Source organism: Crocuta crocuta, unplaced genomic scaffold (assembly GCF_008692635.1).
Source record: "Crocuta crocuta isolate KB4526 unplaced genomic scaffold, BGI_CrCroc_1.0 scaffold131, whole genome shotgun sequence".
Lineage (NCBI taxonomy): Eukaryota > Metazoa > Chordata > Mammalia > Carnivora > Hyaenidae > Crocuta > Crocuta crocuta.
The window spans coordinates 17131368-17151634 of NW_027528977.1; the positions used below are offsets into that span (position 1 = coordinate 17131368).

Sequence of the window (20267 nt, forward strand, 5' to 3'; positions counted from 1 at the left end):
AGCCAAAATGAACAAGTGGGACTGCATCAAATTGAAATGCTTCTATTATGGAGCGCCTGGGCGGCTCTGTCGGTTGAATGACCACCTTTGGCTCAGGTCATGATCTCACAGTTTGTGGGCTTAAGCCCTGCACTGGACCCTGTGGTGACAGTTCAGAGCCTGGAGCCTGCTTCAGATTCTGTGTCTTCTTCTCTCTCACCCCATTCCCCACTCACACTCTGTCCGTCTCTCTCTCAAAAATAAACAAACATTGAAAAAAGTTTTTTAAAATTTAAAATGCTTCTGTGCAACAAAGGAAACCATCGACAAAATGAAAAGGCAACCTACAGAATAGGAAAAAAAAATAGTTGCAAACCATACAACTGATAAGGGTTTAATATCTAAAATATGCAAAGAACTCATACAACTCTATAGCAAGAAGGCAAACGATCCAATGAAAAAATGAGCAGAGGTTCTGAATAGACATTTTTCCAAAGAAGACATACAGAAGGCCAAGACGTTCATGAAAAGATGCTCAACATCATTAATCATCAGGGAAATGCAAACCAAAACCACAATGAGATACGACCTCATACGTGTCTGAATGGCTATTATCAAACAGATAGGAAATAACAAGTATTGGTGGAGATGTGGAGTAAAGGCAACACTTGTGCACTGCTGGTAGGAATGTAAATTGCATGGAGGTTCTTCAAAAAAAAAAAACAAAACAAAACCAACAAACAAACTACAAACAGAACCACATGACCCAGCAATTTCACTTCTGGGTATCTATCCAAAGAAAACGAAAAGACGAACTCAAAAAGATATCTGTACCCCATGTACATTGCAGCATTATTTACAATGGCTAAGATACAGAAATAGTCTAAGTGCCCATTAATGGCTGAATGGATAAAGAAGATGTGTGTGTGTGTGCCTGTGAGTGCGCGTGCATGTGTGTAGTATTATTCAGCCACAGAAAAGAGTGAAATTTTGCCATTTGTGACAACATGGATGGATCTTGAAGGCATTATGTTAAGTTAGATAAATTAGAGAAAAGACAGATACTGTATGATTTCACTTCTATGTAGAATCTTCTAAAAAAATAAAACAAAGCTCATAGATGTAGAATCAGATTTTAGTTGTTGCTGGAGGTACCGGGTGGGAGGTGAAAGAAATGAGTGAAGGGGGTCAAAGGTACAAACTTCCAGTCATAAAATAAACAAGTATCGGGAATATAATGTGTGACATGGTGACCATAGTTAATAATACTGTATTGCATATTGTAAGTTGTTAAGAGAGATCTTAAAAGTTCTCAGCACAAGAAAAAAAATTGTAACAATGTGTGTGGCAGATGTTAACTAGACTTGTGGTGATGCTTGCACACTATATATACCAATATGGAATCCTGTTATACACCTGAAACTGATATTATGTTGCATGTCAATTATACCTCAATAAAAAAATTAAAGTTTATATTAATAAAAATATCAAACCTGAACCTGAAAAAGCCTCGAGTTTCAACTCTCAGTTTACAAGAGATAATAGAACAAATGAAGATGTTAAACAGCCACAGGGGTGCAATCAGAAAATAAACTAGACTATGGGAAATTCTACAGGCAAACAATGCAATTTGTTCAAAATAAAATACAAAACTTAAAAAAAAGAGTTAGAGACAGAAGGGAAAACATAGATTAAAGAAATTTAAGAGAAATCAAAATTGCAAAAGGTGGATCTTATTGGGTTCTGACCCAAACAAAGCATTAATATTTTATAATACTCATAAGACAATTGAAATATTGAATAAGCTATTTGAAGATATTAAGAAATAATCAATTTAAAATTGTGATAATTATATTGTCATGCTTTTAAAGTGTGTTTTAGAGATACATTGTGAAATATTATGGATGAGTTTATATGATATCTGAGACTTTCTTCAGAAAATCATGGGAAGCAGGGAGGAGGATGAAAAGATGGACTTGATAATGTCAGAAGCTAGATAAAGGGGGTGCGTTATAATACTGCTTCTATGTTTTGATGTTGGATATTATTATTATTTTTTTTTTAATGTTTTATTTATTTCTAGGAGAGAGAGAGAGACAGCGTGAGCAGGGAAGAGTCAGAGAGAGAGGGAGTCACAGACTGAAACAGGCTCCAGGCTCTAAGCTGGCAGTCAGCACAGAGCCCGACACGGGGCCCGAACCCACGAATTGTGAGATCATGACCTAAGCGAAAGTCGGACGCATAACCCACTAAGCCACCCAGGTGCCCCTGGATATTATTTTGATATTGGTAAAGACTGGTATAATATTTGATTAGCCACCTTATATTAAATGCACTACTTACTTCAATAACATTACTATCTTTGATTAAGTTAATAATAACTTGCTGATGAAGCAGACTACTAGGGCCACACCCTGAGCACGTGTAAACTGCTAGGTCCATGACGTTAGGCAGCTTACGTACCCTCTCCCTCCTGTCCTATTGCACAATGGGGGTTGTGAGAGTGCCTCCTCTGTGAAGTTATTGACAGGCTACCCCAGACAAAGTAGTTTAGCTCAGTGCTCTGCACAAAAGGAGTGTCTGACAAACAATGGCTGCCAACTATCATGAAAATTTCTAAGTTTGCCGGTTTCTTATTTTGGTAACTTATTATAGTTCTTGGAAATAGCAAGCCTAATAGTGAAGAAAATACAGGATTCTAGATTTTAATTAATCTCATCCAGCTTTCCACAAGTAGGAAAAGATACTGGGTAGGTTGATATTAATACATAGCTGACAACTTTTCAGTGATTGATAAACCAACAGACCCTTCTCTTATGGTAGTCTTCCATCAGTGGGCAGTTGTGTGATTCCCTCAAAGGTACAGCCTGAAACACAGCATGTGGCTTTCACATCCCTTTCGTTTTCTGTTTCTCCTGATGCATCCTGGGAACATGATCTAGCCCCTGCTACTGCTTACCCCTATCTCGAATATTCTCCTTGCTCATACATTCCAGCCACACTGCCCTTCTCTTTGTCATTCAAACACACGTTAGTCTTCTCACTCTTTCTACCAGAAAAATAATGCCTCTGGTGGAGTATCACCTGCCAAGAAGCCTTCCCTGAATGCCCACCCACAGTTGCTCCTCCTTCCTGATAAATTAACTTATTTTTACTTTCATATTAGCCCTTATCATTGCTTGATATTTTCTTGTCCAGTCTGTTTATTATCTTGATCCCTCACTAGTACAGAAGGTCTGTGAAATAGGACTCTTGTCTGTATTACTGACCAATGCATTCTTATCTACTGGGATAGTGCTTGGCACATACTAAGGACTCAATATTGATTGAATTAATGCATGACTAAATCCAAGGATCAATAAGGAGTTGAAACCGGAACATACCAACAGCATCAGAGAGTCCGTATACCCTTTGGCCATATGCATCTGTCTTATCCCAGATGAAGGTGTAGGCCAGGTTGGGAGAGGCCTGGAATGACTTCTGGAAGAGGTGCCCCTCTACAGCTACCATCAGATGAACCTTGATAAGGTTCAGAGGCACGGTGGACTGGGTCATGGTGATCTTCAACAGAGACTTATAGCCTGCGGTCCTGGAGCTCAGGTAGCGAAGCTTCACATTGGAACCAGGGAGCTCAATTTCCTCATGAAGAACCTGGAGAGGAAACACAGGGTGGATATGAGACATGCTGCATCCAGTGACCCCTGGGCAGCAGGCTGCTTGCAACCCCGAGGCTGCCTGTCTGTTGCTGCTCTCACAAAGCATCATGCCTTATGTGGGGTGCAAGAACCACTTCCCCCAACTGAGAGAAAAAAAGCCACCAAAACTTTATCCTACACCATGGAGCCAAGGGGCTGAGGTTATGATTTTTGGATTAATAATTATTCCTGGTCACTGTTGTGTTTCTTTTTAAAAACCACACTGTTGGCAAAAGATGTAAATAAGAACAGCAGGCTTTATTGCTAGCTGCATGTAAGGAGGCCACAAGAGGCTGTAATTATATGAACCTGCAACTTCCAGTGACAATTGGTATAAAGCAACAGGGAGGCAATAATGTAATATGCCCTCTGTCCTAACACTGATGTAGATCATTAAAGTGCCTCTTATCATGTATCTCTGTGACTAACAGAAATAAAAAGCAATTTGCAGGTGGGTTGCACATATGTATATTGTTTTTTATTTTATTAAAAGCTCTGTTGACTGCCAAAGTCTTGAACGACTATCTGGAAACATCTGGAAGGTACAGGAGAGATTCAGTTTTCTCTCCAGTGGCCATAAATTCTATTGTGTTCCTAGTTTTTGTCTCTCTTTCTTAATATTAGTTTCTGGCCCACCCAGAGAGTGAGGTATGGTGAGAGGAATTTGGCCAGCCAGTTTGGGTTAGGGTAGGATTTGAAGAGACCTACCCTAGCACTTGCCATTCCTACCTGAGTCTCAGGCACGATGGGATTCTGCCCAGGGGCGGCACTGAAGAAAGTGGACAGTGGGGAGGAGATGATTATTGGATCTGGTCGGACAAAGCCACTGAGGTCACAGCTGGGGATGGAGTTCTCCTCGGTCTTCATCACCAGGGTGTCCATGGCGTAAAAGCTATTCCAAGGCAGCCACACGGTGCGCTCCTGGCTCATGAATGGGGCTCGCTCGAAGTGCAGGGTCAAAGAGGCACCCCCGTTGGCAATCAGGTCAAACCTGGAGAGAGCAAGTGGGCTCTTAGGAATGAAGTTAGCTTCAGATTAGGCAGTGGTTCTGAACTCTGCACCTGAAGGCAGTGGGAGGGGCAGAGCACGCAAGAGAAGAAAGTGGGCTTCGAAGGCAGATGGTTTGAGTTAAAATGCAATCTCTATCACTGACTAGTTGTGTGTCTGTGTGCAAGTTATCAACCGTCTCTGAGCCCCAGTGTCTTCATCTGTGAACTGGGAGTAATTATACCAACTTCACAGTTTGGTTGAGAGAATGAAATGTGATGAGTGCAGAGTGGGGGTCAGCAAACTACGCCCACAGCTAAATCCAGCCCACCACCTGTTTTGGCAAACAAAAGTTTCATTGGAGTAGAGCCACACCGATTTGTTTACTTATCCTCTCCAGCTGATTTTGTGCTACAAAGGCAGAGCTGAGTAGTTGTAACAGAAACCATATGGCATGCAAAGCCTAAAATATTTACTATCTGGCCCTTTACAGAAAATGTTTCCTTGCCCCTGTAGTAAAGCACTTAGCATCATGCTAGGTTAACACAAGTGTTCAATAAATAGTAGAGTTAAAATGATCAGTGCTAAGTCACGGGAGGGGCTTACCAAAGCTTTCTTCTCATCTACCTGGGCTGTTATATATATTTTTCTTTGTTTTGTAGAGGCTTAATTTTTGAGATACAGTTGACATATAACATTAGATTCAGGTGTAGTACAACATAATGACTTGATATTTATATAAATTATAAAATGATGGCCTCAAGAAGTCTGGTTAACATCTCTCTCTGCACATAGTTAAAATTTTTTTTTTTTGTGCAATGAAAAGTTTTTTTTATTCTCTTAGCAACTTTCAATATGCAATATAGTATTATAAACTATAGTCTCCATGCTGTACACTACATCCCCAGGATTTATTTATTTTATAACTGGAAGTTTATACTATTTGACCCCTTCATCCATTTTGCCCTGTCTCTATTTTTTAAAGTTTATTTATTTTGAGAGAGAAGGGGAGAGAGAATCACAAGCAGGCTCCCCGCTGTCAGTGCAGAGCCGCACGTGGGGCTTGATCTCAAGAACCATAAGATCATGACCCAGCTGAAATTCAGAGTCAGATGCTTAACCTGAGCCACCCAGGCAGCCCTTTGATAATTGTCTTTAAACCTTATTCCCATTTGTTCTTCAAGAGCTGGACAAAGGTGTATTACTAGTAAGGTAAAATAAAGGTAGTTCTTTCCCAATTAACCACAAAGAAGGAGGTTAATGGAGAGAAGTCTCCCAATTTAAGTTTTATTCCTCCACAAAGATGTTGACTCTTTGAGGGCAGTGGTGCTTCTACTCACATTAGAATTCCCAGTAGTTAACAGAGCTCCCGGATCATAGAAAAACTCAGTGCAAATATACAGACCCATTGGCTTCACCCAATTTGGATAATACTTTTGGTGGTTTTTGTTTTTGTTTGTTTACCTTTGTTTACTTTGGTGTTTTTTAACAGACAGAAATCAATAAGCAAGGAGTATATGAATATTAAGGTGAATATCAAAGCATGTATGGCACAGCAATTTATTACATGAACTTGTTTTTCTATTTTGGGGCATGCACACGGCTGGGGACAGTTTTGTGTTGGATACAGAAGAGAGTCAAATGTTTTGAAGTGAAATTGATATGAAAGAACCAAATCATCAATGTCTGTGGCACACGCCACTGTACGACAGATTGTGTGATTCCTCCGAGCATTCCCAAATACATCCTGTTACTTCCAGGGCTTTGCAACCTGAACAAGCTGAAGAAATCACCGATCCTGAAGGTTGGATAGATGATATGGGAAATGGGTCTGGGCCGTAACTAGTCAGGAAGCAGCTCAGAGGGATGGGGCAGCATAAGGTAAGGACAGGCAGCAGGCCAAGGACTCAGAAATGTCCTCTGTGTTGTTGTAAGACTTTGCAGAGTGGGAACGCTGGATTCTAAGAATGATCAGGGCTGAGGTAGTTATACATGTTACATATTCATAGTCCTAGTGTTTAAAAATAATTAGATTTGGCTGCAGAAATATATGAGATATCAGAAAGTTTTCGAATGCTGAGATTTTGATGGAAATCATCAGATGTCTTCTTTGGGTTTCAGAGGTGGGAATATGAGAATAGAGTTATTGTGGGCTGGTAAATTTTGAAACTACCAGAAAGGCTACCCTAGGGTATTAGAAAGTAAGGCCTGACTCTTACTAGAGAAAGGCAAGACTCATCGTTCATACCTACATGCTATGTCCATGATTTTGCAGACTGCAGTTTTATGGAAAAAGTGTTGCATCAGATTTAAAACAACTGTCTTTTACATCTGGAATAGAATGCAAAAGTTTGTGGGGGTTTTTTTTTGGTGTGGTGTTTTTTTTTTTTTTTTTTTTTTTTTTNCCATCCCCTAGATTTCTTTTCTTCTTCTTCTTCTTCTTTAAATTGCAACTCCATGCCCAGTGGATTAAGGAAATAACATAGCTTTCATCTTGGTGGGGGCTGCACGGGTGCATGTTTCCAATCAGAAGATAATAGGAAAAGGTTGCCTCCTTCACACAGCAGGGTGACAGCTAAATGTACTTAATTAGACTTCTCTGATTACATCCCACCCCCTCAAAACAGGCACGAAAACAACACAGCTCCTAAAGCCACAGATGAAAGCAGAAGGGGTTCACCACAGGACACTATGTCATGTAGATGCTTGTCACCCTGCACTGCCTTTGATTTAAAATAGGAGAATTTCCAAGAGCCACTTTTGCCTTTTTCTTTCTAGAATCTGTCCTCCCCTAGCTGCAACCCCAACACATGTACATACACAGAAAAGTATTTACCTGACATGGAAAAAGGGAGAATGATGGTTATTGGCAGCCTTGGACAGGCTGGCCCTTCTATTTGTTTTTCATGTATTAGATACTATACCACAAAGCAAAAAATGAATATGAGGGAGATCCTCACTGGGGGTCTGGCCTGGTGAGCATTGCCATCCACAAGGGAAGCCATGTGGCTCCAAGCCAATAGAACCATCTGTCTTTTGCCTGCACCCTCAGTCCTGAGTAGGTAGAACCCCACAAAGATACTTACGTGCCATCTTGGCGGGTGATGGTATAGCCGTATTTTGGGTACTTGACAAAAGACACATTCACACCAACCAGAGGAGTCCCATCTGTAGTTACTACTTGGCCTCGAATGAGAGAAACCAAGCTGAGAGAAAAAGAAACACAAGTCTTCAGCTGCACACGGGAGAATAAGATAAGGGTGCATGTCAAGTCCTCCTTCCATATTGCCACTGTCTCTACCCATCCTCATCTGGTCATTAAGGTAAGAAGACTCTCAACAGTAATCTCTGGATTCACATGATCACACCTCATTGAGAGGTCTTAACACTTGCTTTCCCTGAGGAACAGAGCTGATGACATGGTGGAGTGAAATCCATGGGCAGCATCTCCAGTCACTTGGCTGGGCGATGGAGTCTCCTGTGCACATCCCCTCCACCCTTGCTTGGCCTTGCTCCATTTCTTGACATCATTTGGCTTTTGTTTGGCCCAAGCTTCAGACTGTCCTCATCACTTGCACTTGTGCCTTAGTCTGGCACAGAGAGTATTATACTCGGGTGAGAGCTTCCCCATCTGGCTACTCATTTCCTTTCTGGGTATTGGAGAAAGGCAATGTTACTCTTCTCCTCCAGGCTGGGATGTCAGAGGGAATGAAGAGAAGCACACAGAGGTTTTTTTTTTTTTTATGAGGCTGGGACATATACATACATTATTTTTTGCTGCCCTTTAAGAGCAAAATTTCTCACAATCCATGACAGCCTGAGGAAAAGAGAATATTGGAGCTTTATGTATTTTTTTCTGGTAGAACTATCCTGGGTTCCGAATTCCATGTAACTATATTTCTCTTATATCAAATTTCTGCTATTTTGGTGGGGCAGGGGTAGGGGTGGTTGAAATTCCACTCAACTTTTTTTCCACTGTCAGAGAAAGCTCTGCTGTCTCCAGATCATAGTAACTAGAACTTTTGCAAGAATGCCAGTATCAATGAGCAACTTCTGGGAAATCCCCTAAAGCAATAGAGATGCCACTACGGTTCTCTCAAAATCCACACAGGGAGAATACACATGCCTCCTCTTACCTAAGTTTTCTTGACTTCATAGAGAAATGGGTTAATGAGAACTTCCATTTTTGCACTTAGCCTCCAGCCTTCTAGGCAGGTCTGCAGCTATATTGTTAGCCTTCAAGCCACTGGGAAATTTGACAAAGGCAGAGAGGTTCTCAGGTTTCCAGGTTCCTGGACACACTCCCAATTTCTGGACTAGGTAATCAAGCTGACCTGTTCTTTGCCAGAATCTTGTCCAAGTCTGCTCGAGTTTTGGAATGCGCTTACTTCTGCTATCTCAGGTGGGATGCAGGGATGGAAGGATGCTTCCTCCAGGCACTGCTCTTTTTATTAGCAATACCCCCCCGCCCCCAGCTGTTCAACTCCAACCCTTTGATAATCTCAGGAGGGTTTAGACTGTTCCACTGACAGCTCTAATTGTCTGCTACTGGCTGCCTGACAAATGCATCCCATTTTTAGCTGGTTCCAACCATAATGCCAGAGCCTTTTGAAAGTGGAAAACTAAATTATGAAAATAATTCTTTTGTTCAATTCCATTTCCTTATCTTAGTGCAGACTAAGATTTCTTTCATGCCTTCCAAGACGACTTTAAAATCGATGTGTGTTGATGACCACAAGGTACAAAGTGTTTCTGATGAGAAAACAAAGCTGGGAGTACATCTCACAGTGGGTTTTCCCCCCTCCTTTTTTATACAACTGTTATTTCTATTAAATCATTCCTATAGTATAAGACTTTGCATAGCACCACAGGAATAAAAGGGGCCTGGTTGCCTAGGCTTCCTACTCTCTATTTTTCTAATTCCTCATTGTTGCTGGCTTCATATCATTTCCAGGCAGACAATTCACAGAAAAGACTAAGCTAAGACATGCTATCAGTTCATTTCTATTTATGATTATTGATGTGTAACAATTATCACATTATCTAGATAGTGAGATCTGCTCTATAAATTATAGTGGTGGAGTCAAGACATTTTAGTTATTTTTGTATGCCATTATCTCAGGGAAACGCCTCCTTAGAAGTCTTGAGTTAACTTCTTCTTTACTCCTAGCCTTCTCCTTCCTTTTTTTTTTTTCTTGTTAGAGGATAATGCACTAAAATTCACAGACTTGGTGAACTTCAACCTATGTCTTGGAGTAATATTTTCTATTTCTGAATTATGTATCTACACCGACATGCTGGAGTGTGGGCTCATTTGGGTGGTGCTATTTATTACTACTTTGAAAGCTTCAGAGAAACTTTTTCTAAAGCAAGTTTCTTTTGCCCAGATCCCTGGGGCTTCTGTGATCCACCAATACTCTGGAATCCTTGCCTCTCGTGCATCGTGGCTATAGCTCAAGGTGCGTTCTGGAAGTGACAGCTTTGGTGAGGAGGATAAGATTGAATTTTAAGGGACAAAGAGGAGGATATCAGGAAATTACTGGATTTAGGGTAGAAAAAGTGAAATGTTAATAGGAAGCTGAGCAGAACATGGGCCTTGGGAAGAAGCATTTACAGTACAAGGAAACTGTATGCAAACTATAGTGAAATGCTTATGGCCTCATGCAAGGGCCATTCAGGACTCTTGAGCAACTGGAATTATGTTCATAATTAAAGGGAGACATACCTATAGAATCCCTGTCCCAAAACTAGGATTTAATAAGCAAATACTTTTTTGATCAGACATTTGTGGTTTCTTCTATTTTTGAGGGGCTCCAGTATTAAGGTAATAATATAAACTGTGTGAGTATATTCTACAATTTTATCAATCAAGAAAATGAAGTTTATGAGATTAAATAACTTGCCTAATGTGACACAGCTAGAAGGGTGTCAGGGTTGAAATAGAAGAGGACTGAGATGATTTTTTCTTTTCTATTTTTAGTAAAACCAGAACAGAGAGAGGCTAAAATTGCTGCCCCATCGTGAACTTGTTAAGAGCCCTCATATTCAAAGAGCTGTCAGGAATTGGGACTACGCAACTTTTCAGAGAGTTCCAAGGGGTTGTAGAATTAATTAGCCTTACCACTATCCCCTACCTCCCCATCCCACCTTTGCCAGGCTCTCCCAGGGAGAAGCAGAGTCTGAGTCATGGCCTGATGATGCTTCCTCCCCAACATCTAATGTGGGGGGCATTAAGAGAATCATTTATAAAGCTAGGGGCTCCTGTAAGAAGTGGGCCTTCCCAGAACTAAGTGAGGATAAAGAGAACTAAGAGTAGGCTGGCATGAGAAAGTTGGTTAACGGGGTGAGGAGACCAGGAGTGCCCCGCTCAAGTTCAAGGTTCCTAGAGGTTTAATGAAACCAGTAATTCTTACTTCCCCACAGAAAGGAGCATAGAGATGAGACAGATTATCCCCAAGGAGACCACGCCTGCCATCTTAACATCTTCAAATACTATCGACATCTGGATCCAGACTCACCAAGAGTGAGATCTGTGATATGCAGGCAGACCATAAGAAGCACCTTGCCTCTCCTATCCTTTCTCTCACCTCCAGAATCAGAAACAGTGCCTAGGAGGGGAAGGGGATGGGAGGTCTCAAAGCCAACTCTTTTTCTTGCTCTCTTATCTGGGTGTACAGTTCTAACTTGTCTCGGGAGGAAGGAAAGGGCCAAGCTAACTATAAAACAAATCTAGAATTTGCCCCTAGAATATTCATATTAGTAAGTGAGAGCAAAAGAAAACACAGGAGAAACTCCATCATTTTGGAAAGAGGGATAAAATGCCCCATCATGACATCTTGCCCAAAGTAGGCTGTTAGCAGATGCAATTGATGGGGCTGCTGTGCGGATTAGAGATGGTCTATATAAAGTCTCTGGCTCATAAGTGTGCTCAATAAATTCTAGCCACTGGCATTATCTTGGCTCTAAGGTGCCAGAAATGATAAGCTGTGTTATTAAGTTAATAATTGCTTTAAAAAATACTCTGTTGAATGAAGTATTTCAGTGATGATCAAACAAAAGCCACTATCAGAGGTATTTTATAAACAGTGATAAAATAATAATAACGTTCTAAAATAATAGATTATAAAAATGATCTAAAAACCAGACAATCAACAGGAGTCTCCGGCAGGTTCTGGGTTGAAGGTGGCCAAATCCTGTAGATAGATGAGGACTCCGCTCTGGGGCTCGACCCACAGAGAGCAAGGGGCCTTGTGTGAATAAGAGCAAGGAGCTGCCCTCAACGGGTAGTTTCCAGGCCAACGGGGCTCATGGAAAAACAGGAGCACTTCTTCCTAATCTGAGAGGGAGGCAACAAGCCACTTTGGGATCTGTGTGGACAAAAGGGTGCCTACCTGCTATTGAAGGGGTTGTCTCCAGGAATGATGTGGGTGCTGTCTTTGCCTGCCAAGAGCTTGATGCGGTCATAGAAGGACTTCACGGCAGGCGAGTCTGTCTGGCCTTGCTGAATGATGTCCAGAGGGTCCCGGGATCCTCGGCAGAGCAGGCTGTTCTGACAGGCTGACTGCAGGCAGCAGTCAGGGTCCAGGCAATCCACCAGGCCATCTGGAAGGGCAGAGGGGGAGCCAGGGTCAGTGCAGTGCGCAGCACAAAGCAGCTGAGAGATTCTAACACCTTTGTCATGAACAGCATCAACCCTTCCCAAGGGCTTGAAGGGGCAGGTTTCACTGACAAGTCTAGTTTAGTCCCAGTATCTATGCACAGAAAATAAAAGACTGAAAGGAAATAATCGAAAATGTGGACAAATGATTATCCCCAGCTGGTAGATTAGTGTGTTTCTCTCCTTTTTCTTTATTATACTTTTCTAGGATTTCTACATTTTCTGTTATGAGCAAGTATATTTGAGTGGTTGGAAATAAATAAAACCAAACACTTTGCTTTAGAATAGCACAGCACAAAAAATTACCCATAGCCAGGTCTCAGGGCCTTGTGCTAATGGGTGCACAAATCATCAAAATGCATGGGATTCCTTAAATCTCTCTCTAATGGAGAAAAATGTTCCATTCGTGCTCCCTATCAGACAGGGAGGGTACTGCTGACCAGTGTGAGAACTGGGTGGGGTGAGTTTTGCATTTTCTGGGAGATGTGGAGAAATGGCTTTGGTTCAAACACCCAGAAAGTAAGCTATCAGTTCACCCAATTGTTTCTGGTGCCACCTTGCCACACACCTGTAACACTTTGAACATCCAGATTTACTAGGTCCCTGCCCCTCCATCCCTTTCCTGGGCTGTTTCCTATCATTCATGTACTATTCAACAAATATCTGAGTGCCATCCATGTTCTGGAAATGAAACACGGTATAAAGAACAAAGAATGATGGGGTTGGTCCTTATGAAAGCTGACAATCCAGTGAGGGAAACAGATACAACTGTATCTTTTAAGACCCAGACTAGGTATGGCCACCTCTTCTAGGAAGCCTTCCTGGTGATGCCTCTGACTAGGAAATGGTATTTGTGTATCCCTGAATAACAAGTTCTCAGACAATGGTTCTGAATCAAAATCCCATGGGGAGAATCAAGGGTCTATCCCAGAGCTTCCCAGGGAGAGCCTCCAGGAGTAGGTCCTGGAATCTGCCTTTTACACAGTCTTGTCTGGTGATTCTAATGCACAGTAACTTTTAGAAATCTTTGTTAATGCTGACTTCCTTGTGCTAGAATTAATGACCTCTGTGTGCTTGCCTTCCTGTCTGGAAAATGAGCTCTTTGAAGAGAATAACAGTGTCTTATTCATTTCTACATTCATGTCTTACTTAGTACCAACCACAAAATTGGGTATTCAACAAAGATTTGTTGAGTGAATAAATGACTGTTTCCCATTCTTCACATGCATGTTAGGTTTGAGCATGGGAATGTTTAGGGTAGTGTTTTCTCCTTGGAATTCCCTATTTGAATGGATTAGTTGGCCAACACTTATTCACTCTGCCGGGAATGGACTGAACACACAGTGGAGACGCTTGGAGAATAACTTGCTTGCACCTCCCAGATTTGATAGCAAGACACTTTGGGGCCATAATTAACATCACGGAAACATATACTCAAACCCTGGGCTGTGACTTGACAGACTCTTGTACTGGAACGCTGAATCAGAGGTCTGGCTGTGTGCTTTAAATTTACTACAATGTAATTTTTTGGCATTACTCTTTTTCATTTGGTTCTGCTAACGAAATTGAAATATGTAATTTCACCAAAGTTCCACTGTAATTTAGCAATTAATGTACAATTATTTTAATGCATTACTTTCTTTTTAGCAAACAAATTAGGAGGTTGTGTGTTTTGCTTGGCTTTAAATTACTAAAACTAGCCTCTTATTTTCCACATGGGCAAATGTTGCTTCAGTGCCTCGTAACACATTTAGATTTACAGAATTTCCTAGAAATGCAGACCCAGGAGGGTGAGCAGGCTCACACACTTTAAATTTAGGGACTTTCGAAGTCAAAGCTCTGAACACCTCTGCCTGATGTGCTGGCGGAATCAGGTGCTCCCCAGAGCCTCACAAATCTTATACCAAGAAATGGGGCCAGAGAATTGTATCTCGGCAGCAGGATGGTGCTTGGGCACCATCGCAGATGTATGTTCAGATCGTATAGTGGATCCCAGAGTCTTTGGCAGGATAAAAAAAAAAAAGAAAGAAAAAAAATGCATAGCTGTCTGCCTTTAACATCACCTTCCGTGGAATGCCTCCACTAGACAGAAGGAATCCAACACGGAATGCCTGCTTTGGATTTAAAATTATCCCACTGAGATAGGTTGGCAGTGCTTCATTCAGCAGCTGCAGAAATTTCTCAGGTGAGAAAATAAAAACATACTGTTAGTAGCACCATAGATTTCTTTAAGGCCGCTGACCGTTAGAAGTTCCATCTGTCTCTGGTGGCCTTTCCCTACTGAAGGTGGCAAAATCTCCTACACCCTATCCGATTTACTGCCCCCTCCATCTAACCAGCTTGAGAACCTCATCAAGCTCAAATAATAATACAGGACAGTTTTTCTATTAAGCACTCAACACTTTTCTCCCCAACCCCTACTAGTCTGCCACTCGTTCTGGACTTGCAACTTCTTCCAAAGAGTGCACCTCAAATTTCCCCACTGTTTTGTCGATTCTGGACTTTTTATTTAAGGGCCTGTCTAGCAGGAGATGTCCCATAAACACATCAGCAGTCGCAGATGGCAAATGCTAAAAAAAGAAAAAAAAAGGATAGAAATGATTTCCTCCTACATATTTACATTTAACGGCTCCAGAGATTGCGCATTTGGGGTTCTATTGGTTATTAAGTGTGAGCATACGTTATTCCTGTAATGACCTCATCATGTTGCATGATTATGGGCTGCCGCCGCCGAACACTTTCAGACGACACCGTGAACTTTAAATTGGCACTGCTATCTCCCAGTGGCCTGTCAGTCATGAGAGCTGCATCTTTATGCCAGCAAGCCCCTCGCATGGAGTCTGACATGGCAATCTTCAGTAAATTACCCTGTCACTGACAATCTTGCAGTTATCTTGCAAACAATCAAGCAGGCAATCAAACTGTTCTGAATTGCCGGTTCAGGACCCGAGAGGCTGCTGGCGTCTCTATTCAACAGGGGAGTGAGAACGGCACAGCTCTGCCGCGACATTGGCCGATTCCTTTCTTTATTTATCCACCTACTTGTTTGTCTGGTGGACTTTTACACGGTGAGAGTGGTGAAAGAGGTGTGCAGAGGCCTCAAAAAGGGCCCAATTCTGACTCAGCATTTTTGGGGAAGGGACCCAGGCCTTCCCGACCAGACCCCACAGTGGTGTCCCGCATTTGCCTAATGGGTCTTCATTTACTTTACTCTGTGAGATGTGGCTGTGGAGAATTATCTAGGTGCTTTCCGTCAGAACACATGCTAAGTCACAGCGCTGGCTGCCTTCCACATGCGTATGTCATACGCTAATTGCAATGGCCATTTCAAAGAAATACGGATGTGGAAAAACTTTCTGGGAACAATATAGGAGGCATTCTTTTTATTGCTTTTGATGAAGAAAATCAGAGAGAATCTTCCATAACAGGTCTAGCAACATGAAGCAGAAATCAGGTTGATGCTAAATTGATTCCTTTGAATTAGAATTTCTAAGGTAAAAAGCCAAAAAAGTCTACACAGTGTCAGAGGGAGGATCTCGGCCTCTGGAATCAGATAGATTTGCGTTTGAGGCTCATCTCTTCTAGTCCTCGGCTATGTAAGCTTAGAAAGATAACCAATCTTGCTAACCTTCAATTTCTTTGCCTTTAAAACTGAGTTATGATAATGCATATAGCACAGGGTGATGTGATGGGGAATAAATGAATTGATATATATAATATCAGTCTGGCATAGTTTGTGTTCAATGAACTATAACCAGAAACTGCAAAGTTTTCAGCTTTTTCAGTTTATAAGAACCGGACATGGTGGGGCACCTGGATGGCTCAGGTAAGTGTCTGACTTTCGCTCAGGTCATGATCTCACGGTTTGTGGGTTTGCGCCCCGCATCAGGCTTTGTGCTGACAGCTAGCTCAGAGCCTGGAGCCTGTTTCAGATTCTGTGTCTCCCTCTCTTTCTGACATTTCCCTGCTCACGTTCTGTCTCTGTCTCTCAAAAATGAAAAAAAGTTAAAAAAATTAAAAACTGGACATGGTTATAAATGAAATTAATATCCCCTATTAGAATTATTCACTGGCATTTGCTATGGGTAGGTTGAATCTTGTCAAGAATGCTATGTTTCTAAATAGCAATAAGTTAATTGACAGTACTAATAAATGCTATAGGTGGAATGAGATTTGTACATGTCTTTGATTTAAATCCTCACACAACTGCACAGAGCAGAATAATATAACCCTTAAGCTGCATAGTCTGGGTCAGGCTGTCTTGGTTTGAATCTCAGCTCAGGAACTACCAATCTGCTGGCCCTGGGCTAGTAACTGCTCTGCACTTCAGTTTCCTCATGTACAAAATGAAGTGATGATAATGATGTTAGAAAGCACAGTTTGGAGGGGGGGGATTAAAGCAGATATTACATATATAGTACTTAGAACAGTGCCTGGTAAAGTGAATACTCTGTTACCTGTGTGTTACACCCATTATTATGCCATCATCCACCCTATAGAGATGGAAACTGAGGCTCAGGGTAGCTACGTTATCCAAGTGGCTATAAAGCAGTTTTGTATAAAAACTAGGAAAAGGCAACCAGTGAGATCATTACCCTTTGTCTTCTACATTATCAGGAGAAGGCGACGTTTCTTTCCCCAAGGGATCTGAAGACAGGGCAGTGGACACCCATCAACTGGGGAAGTGTGGGTGGCGGTGAGATTTAATTACTTCTGCAGGCTTGTCTACTCCTACAGCTGGGAAAGAATCTGGCTGGTTGAAACGAGCTTCTAAAAAAAATCAACATGAGAAACAAGATACCTGGGGATTTATTCCCTGCAATGCAGGCTGCTGGGGACTACACTATTTACCTATGAGATTCAAAGCTCCCATTCAGCTGTTTACCATTGGCACAGGGTGGCACTTGCCTTCTGGGCTGGCTTCAAGTTTGTACCAGCTGTTTCCAGCCACTGTCTAGTATGCTCTGCTAGATTTTTAAAGGAGCTCCTTTAAAAGATTCAACCTCAAAGCCTTAACTGAACACTTACTAGTGAAGCTATGTTCAGGGGAGGAGGCCACGGGTTAATGGAGAGGCTGCAGAGAGCCACAGTAGATACTGGGTATTTCAGAGTTGGCTGAAACATGCACATCTTTTCTGTCTGGGGAAGGCTGCCTGAGTCTGTACATCACTCTTACAGGGAAGGGACGTCTCTAGGAATGAGAGGGTGCTTATTTCATTCATTTCACTTATTTTCCTTTTTGATCTCTGTAAACTGGACAGCTTATGGAGAATCCGGATGGAAGCATTTTGTTCAATTTTGGTGCCGTTTATTCCCTGTAGCTTGGTATGCAAGTGGTTCCCTTTATAACCTGCATGAACTCTCCAGCTTTCTTGGGTATTAAAGGCTTCAGAGAAACATCTAAATTTACTCTTCTTAGTTTCATTTTGTGACAGGGTGGCACAAATCGACTCCAACAATTCACTTCAGGTCCTGTGGGTAGCTCTGCTACTATCTGCACATAGCACCTGACGGGAACGGGTTATCGTCTCAGATTTTAAAAGTGAGCTTCACTCTTTCCAGATTATGGTTTGATGAGCGGGATCACAAACCACCAACTGCCTTCCCTACTCATTGGACCAAGAGGCTGGTTAAAACATAGGCTTTGGGGGCGCCTGGGTGGCTTAGTCGGTTGAGCGTCCGACTTTCGCTTGGGTCATGATCTCGCGGTTCGTGGGTTCGAGCCCCGCGTCGGGCTCTGTGCTGACTGCCAGCTCAGAGCCTGGAGCCTGTTTCAGAGTCTGCCACTCCCTCTCTCTCTGATCCTCCCCTGCTCACGCTGTCTCTCTCTCCTAGAAATAAATAAAACATTAAAAAGAAAAACATAGGCTTTGAAGAGTATATATAGTTCTGTTTATAGCATGTTCAAGAACAGGCAAAGTTAATCAATTATGGTAGAAAGTTAGAAATCGTGGTTACCTTAATGGCGAGGTACTGGCTGGTAAGGACACAGGAGAAACTTCTGGGTATTGGAAATGTTCCAGATCTTCCCCTTATGCACCTAGCCATATAGCATGTGTATACATATTCATTTACTGAGGTGTGTATTTAAAATTATGCAATTTATGTACTTGCTAACAGACTGACTTTAGACAAGATACCAACCTGCCTGTGCTCTGTCTTCCTTATTTGCAAAGGGGGTATGATGATGATACCTCACATGAGCAGTGGGAGGACTAAGATAATCCATGCTAGGTACATAAACAGTTGTGAGCACCTAGTAACCTAGTACGTGCTTGGGAATCTTTTCTATTTCTTTTCTCCTCTTTGAGTCTTCTTGGCATCATATAGGTTTGTTTAGCATACAGAGTGAGGTACTTGCCAAGTTCTTATTTCCCCAAGGAAAATACAGGGAACTGAGGTGCTGGACCCAATAAATCCTAGGGCCATTCTTGAGATCAGTTAATGATGGAGAGGTAGATAATTTACAAAGAGTGGAGAGAAGGGGGAGGTAACAAGTTGGGGCAAGAAGGAAGAAGCCTATGCTGTTTGCTTTTTGTGATGGAAATAAAGGAGTGGTGGGGGCTGACTGGCAAAGGCCTGAAGTGTCTGAATGGCCAAGACATAAAGAGGTTCTTGAGGATTCTTTTTTGCCTTGGGAGTTATTTTCTTTTAAGGTGAGCTTTTTCAGGACAGTGTCTAAAGTGTGTGGGGTTCTTAGCAAATATTTTTTGGCCAGGCCCCTATCTACATAAACAGTTTGAGTTACCAAATTGACATATCAGCATCATTCTGGCAGGCTGATCTCACTTGATCTTGCAAAATATTCCTCCAGCCAGCAGGAGCAATCTTCTTGCCAATCTGTCCACTGGAATTAAGATTGGGCATTGGGCCCTGAGATATCTCATAAATGCAAATCCCCAAATATCTCTGAGAATCTGGTCAACCTCACGTGCATGGGGATGGGTTTAGGAATGGTAGAGAGTCAGAGAGCACCCTAAAGGGAGAAATAGGGACCAGGGCTCAGGTGGGTCCTAGTCTGTGCTGGCATGCTTCACCTATACCGCACTGCTGACCCTGGCTAGTCCCTGCCACTGGAAGAGGACTTAGAAAATTTCAAGGTTGGGAGGGTACTCCAAAGCTCAAGGACTTACTTGCCCAGAGTAGCACTGGATTCTTGGTCCAGTTAGACAAATAGCAAAAGAAGATGGGCTTTAGAGTCAGAATGGTTAAACCCTGTTATATCCTTCATTAGCTAAGTAACCTTGACAAGTGAGGCAAGTGACTGACCTCCTGTGACTCAGTTTTCCCATATATAGAGTGGACTTAATAGCACCTACTTCACCAAAGAGCAAGGAGATTATATAAGATGGTGCACATGAAATGAGATGATGAAGGTATTGCACTTAATACACAGGAAGAGCTCAACTAGTGGAGGCTATTCTTCGTAATATTTTCTGCTCTCCACCAGGGAAGGCACTGTTCCATTTGCATTTTACCCAATGCCTGCTGACAAGTTGGAAGTGAGGGATAATTGAAAGTATTTTGGCTTGATGTAACTAAAAAGTGAAAGGAGCAGGCAAGGCTGACTTGATTTAACCTGGCAATATGAGATTAGTTCTTCATTGCCTCTGTTAGGTCTCCTGCATTGCCAACCTTTTAAAGCAATAGATTGGCTGACAGGGTGCTCATTTGGAAGGTTTCACCTGCCATTAATACCCTGGCTGCCTGATGGACCGTCGTTACCCAGGCATCCCCTCCCTCCCATCCAGAGCAACCGCCATTCTTAAATATTGCAAGAAGTGAAATTGTATTTGTGCTTCTTCTGGAAGTCCTGTTGGAAGTTTTCCTCTAGCCTCTTGCCAACTCTTTTTTGACAGTCCCTGAGTTCCAAGGCCAAAGATCCTTGCTCCAAAGCACCTTTGGCTTTTCTTATGACTTAGTAATGGAAGATCAATCATGTCTGACCA

The 20267-nt window shown here is 42.1% G+C and overlaps 1 protein-coding gene across 2 annotated transcripts in view; it reads right to left on the reverse strand.

Annotated features, from left to right (window-relative positions):
- TENM2 (teneurin transmembrane protein 2) overlaps window positions 1-20267 on the reverse strand; it is a 3267991-nt gene that overhangs the window by 80333 nt on the left and 3167391 nt on the right. For both annotated transcript variants that reach the window (XM_077757352.1, XM_077757353.1), the window contains 4 exons: window positions 12053-12263; window positions 7748-7867; window positions 4404-4665; window positions 3363-3630 (listed from right to left, as the gene is read on the reverse strand). In XM_077757352.1, the coding sequence (XP_077613478.1) occupies window positions 3363-3630; window positions 4404-4665; window positions 7748-7867; window positions 12053-12263 (861 nt within the window). The remainder of the gene's footprint in view (window positions 1-3362; window positions 3631-4403; window positions 4666-7747; window positions 7868-12052; window positions 12264-20267) is intronic.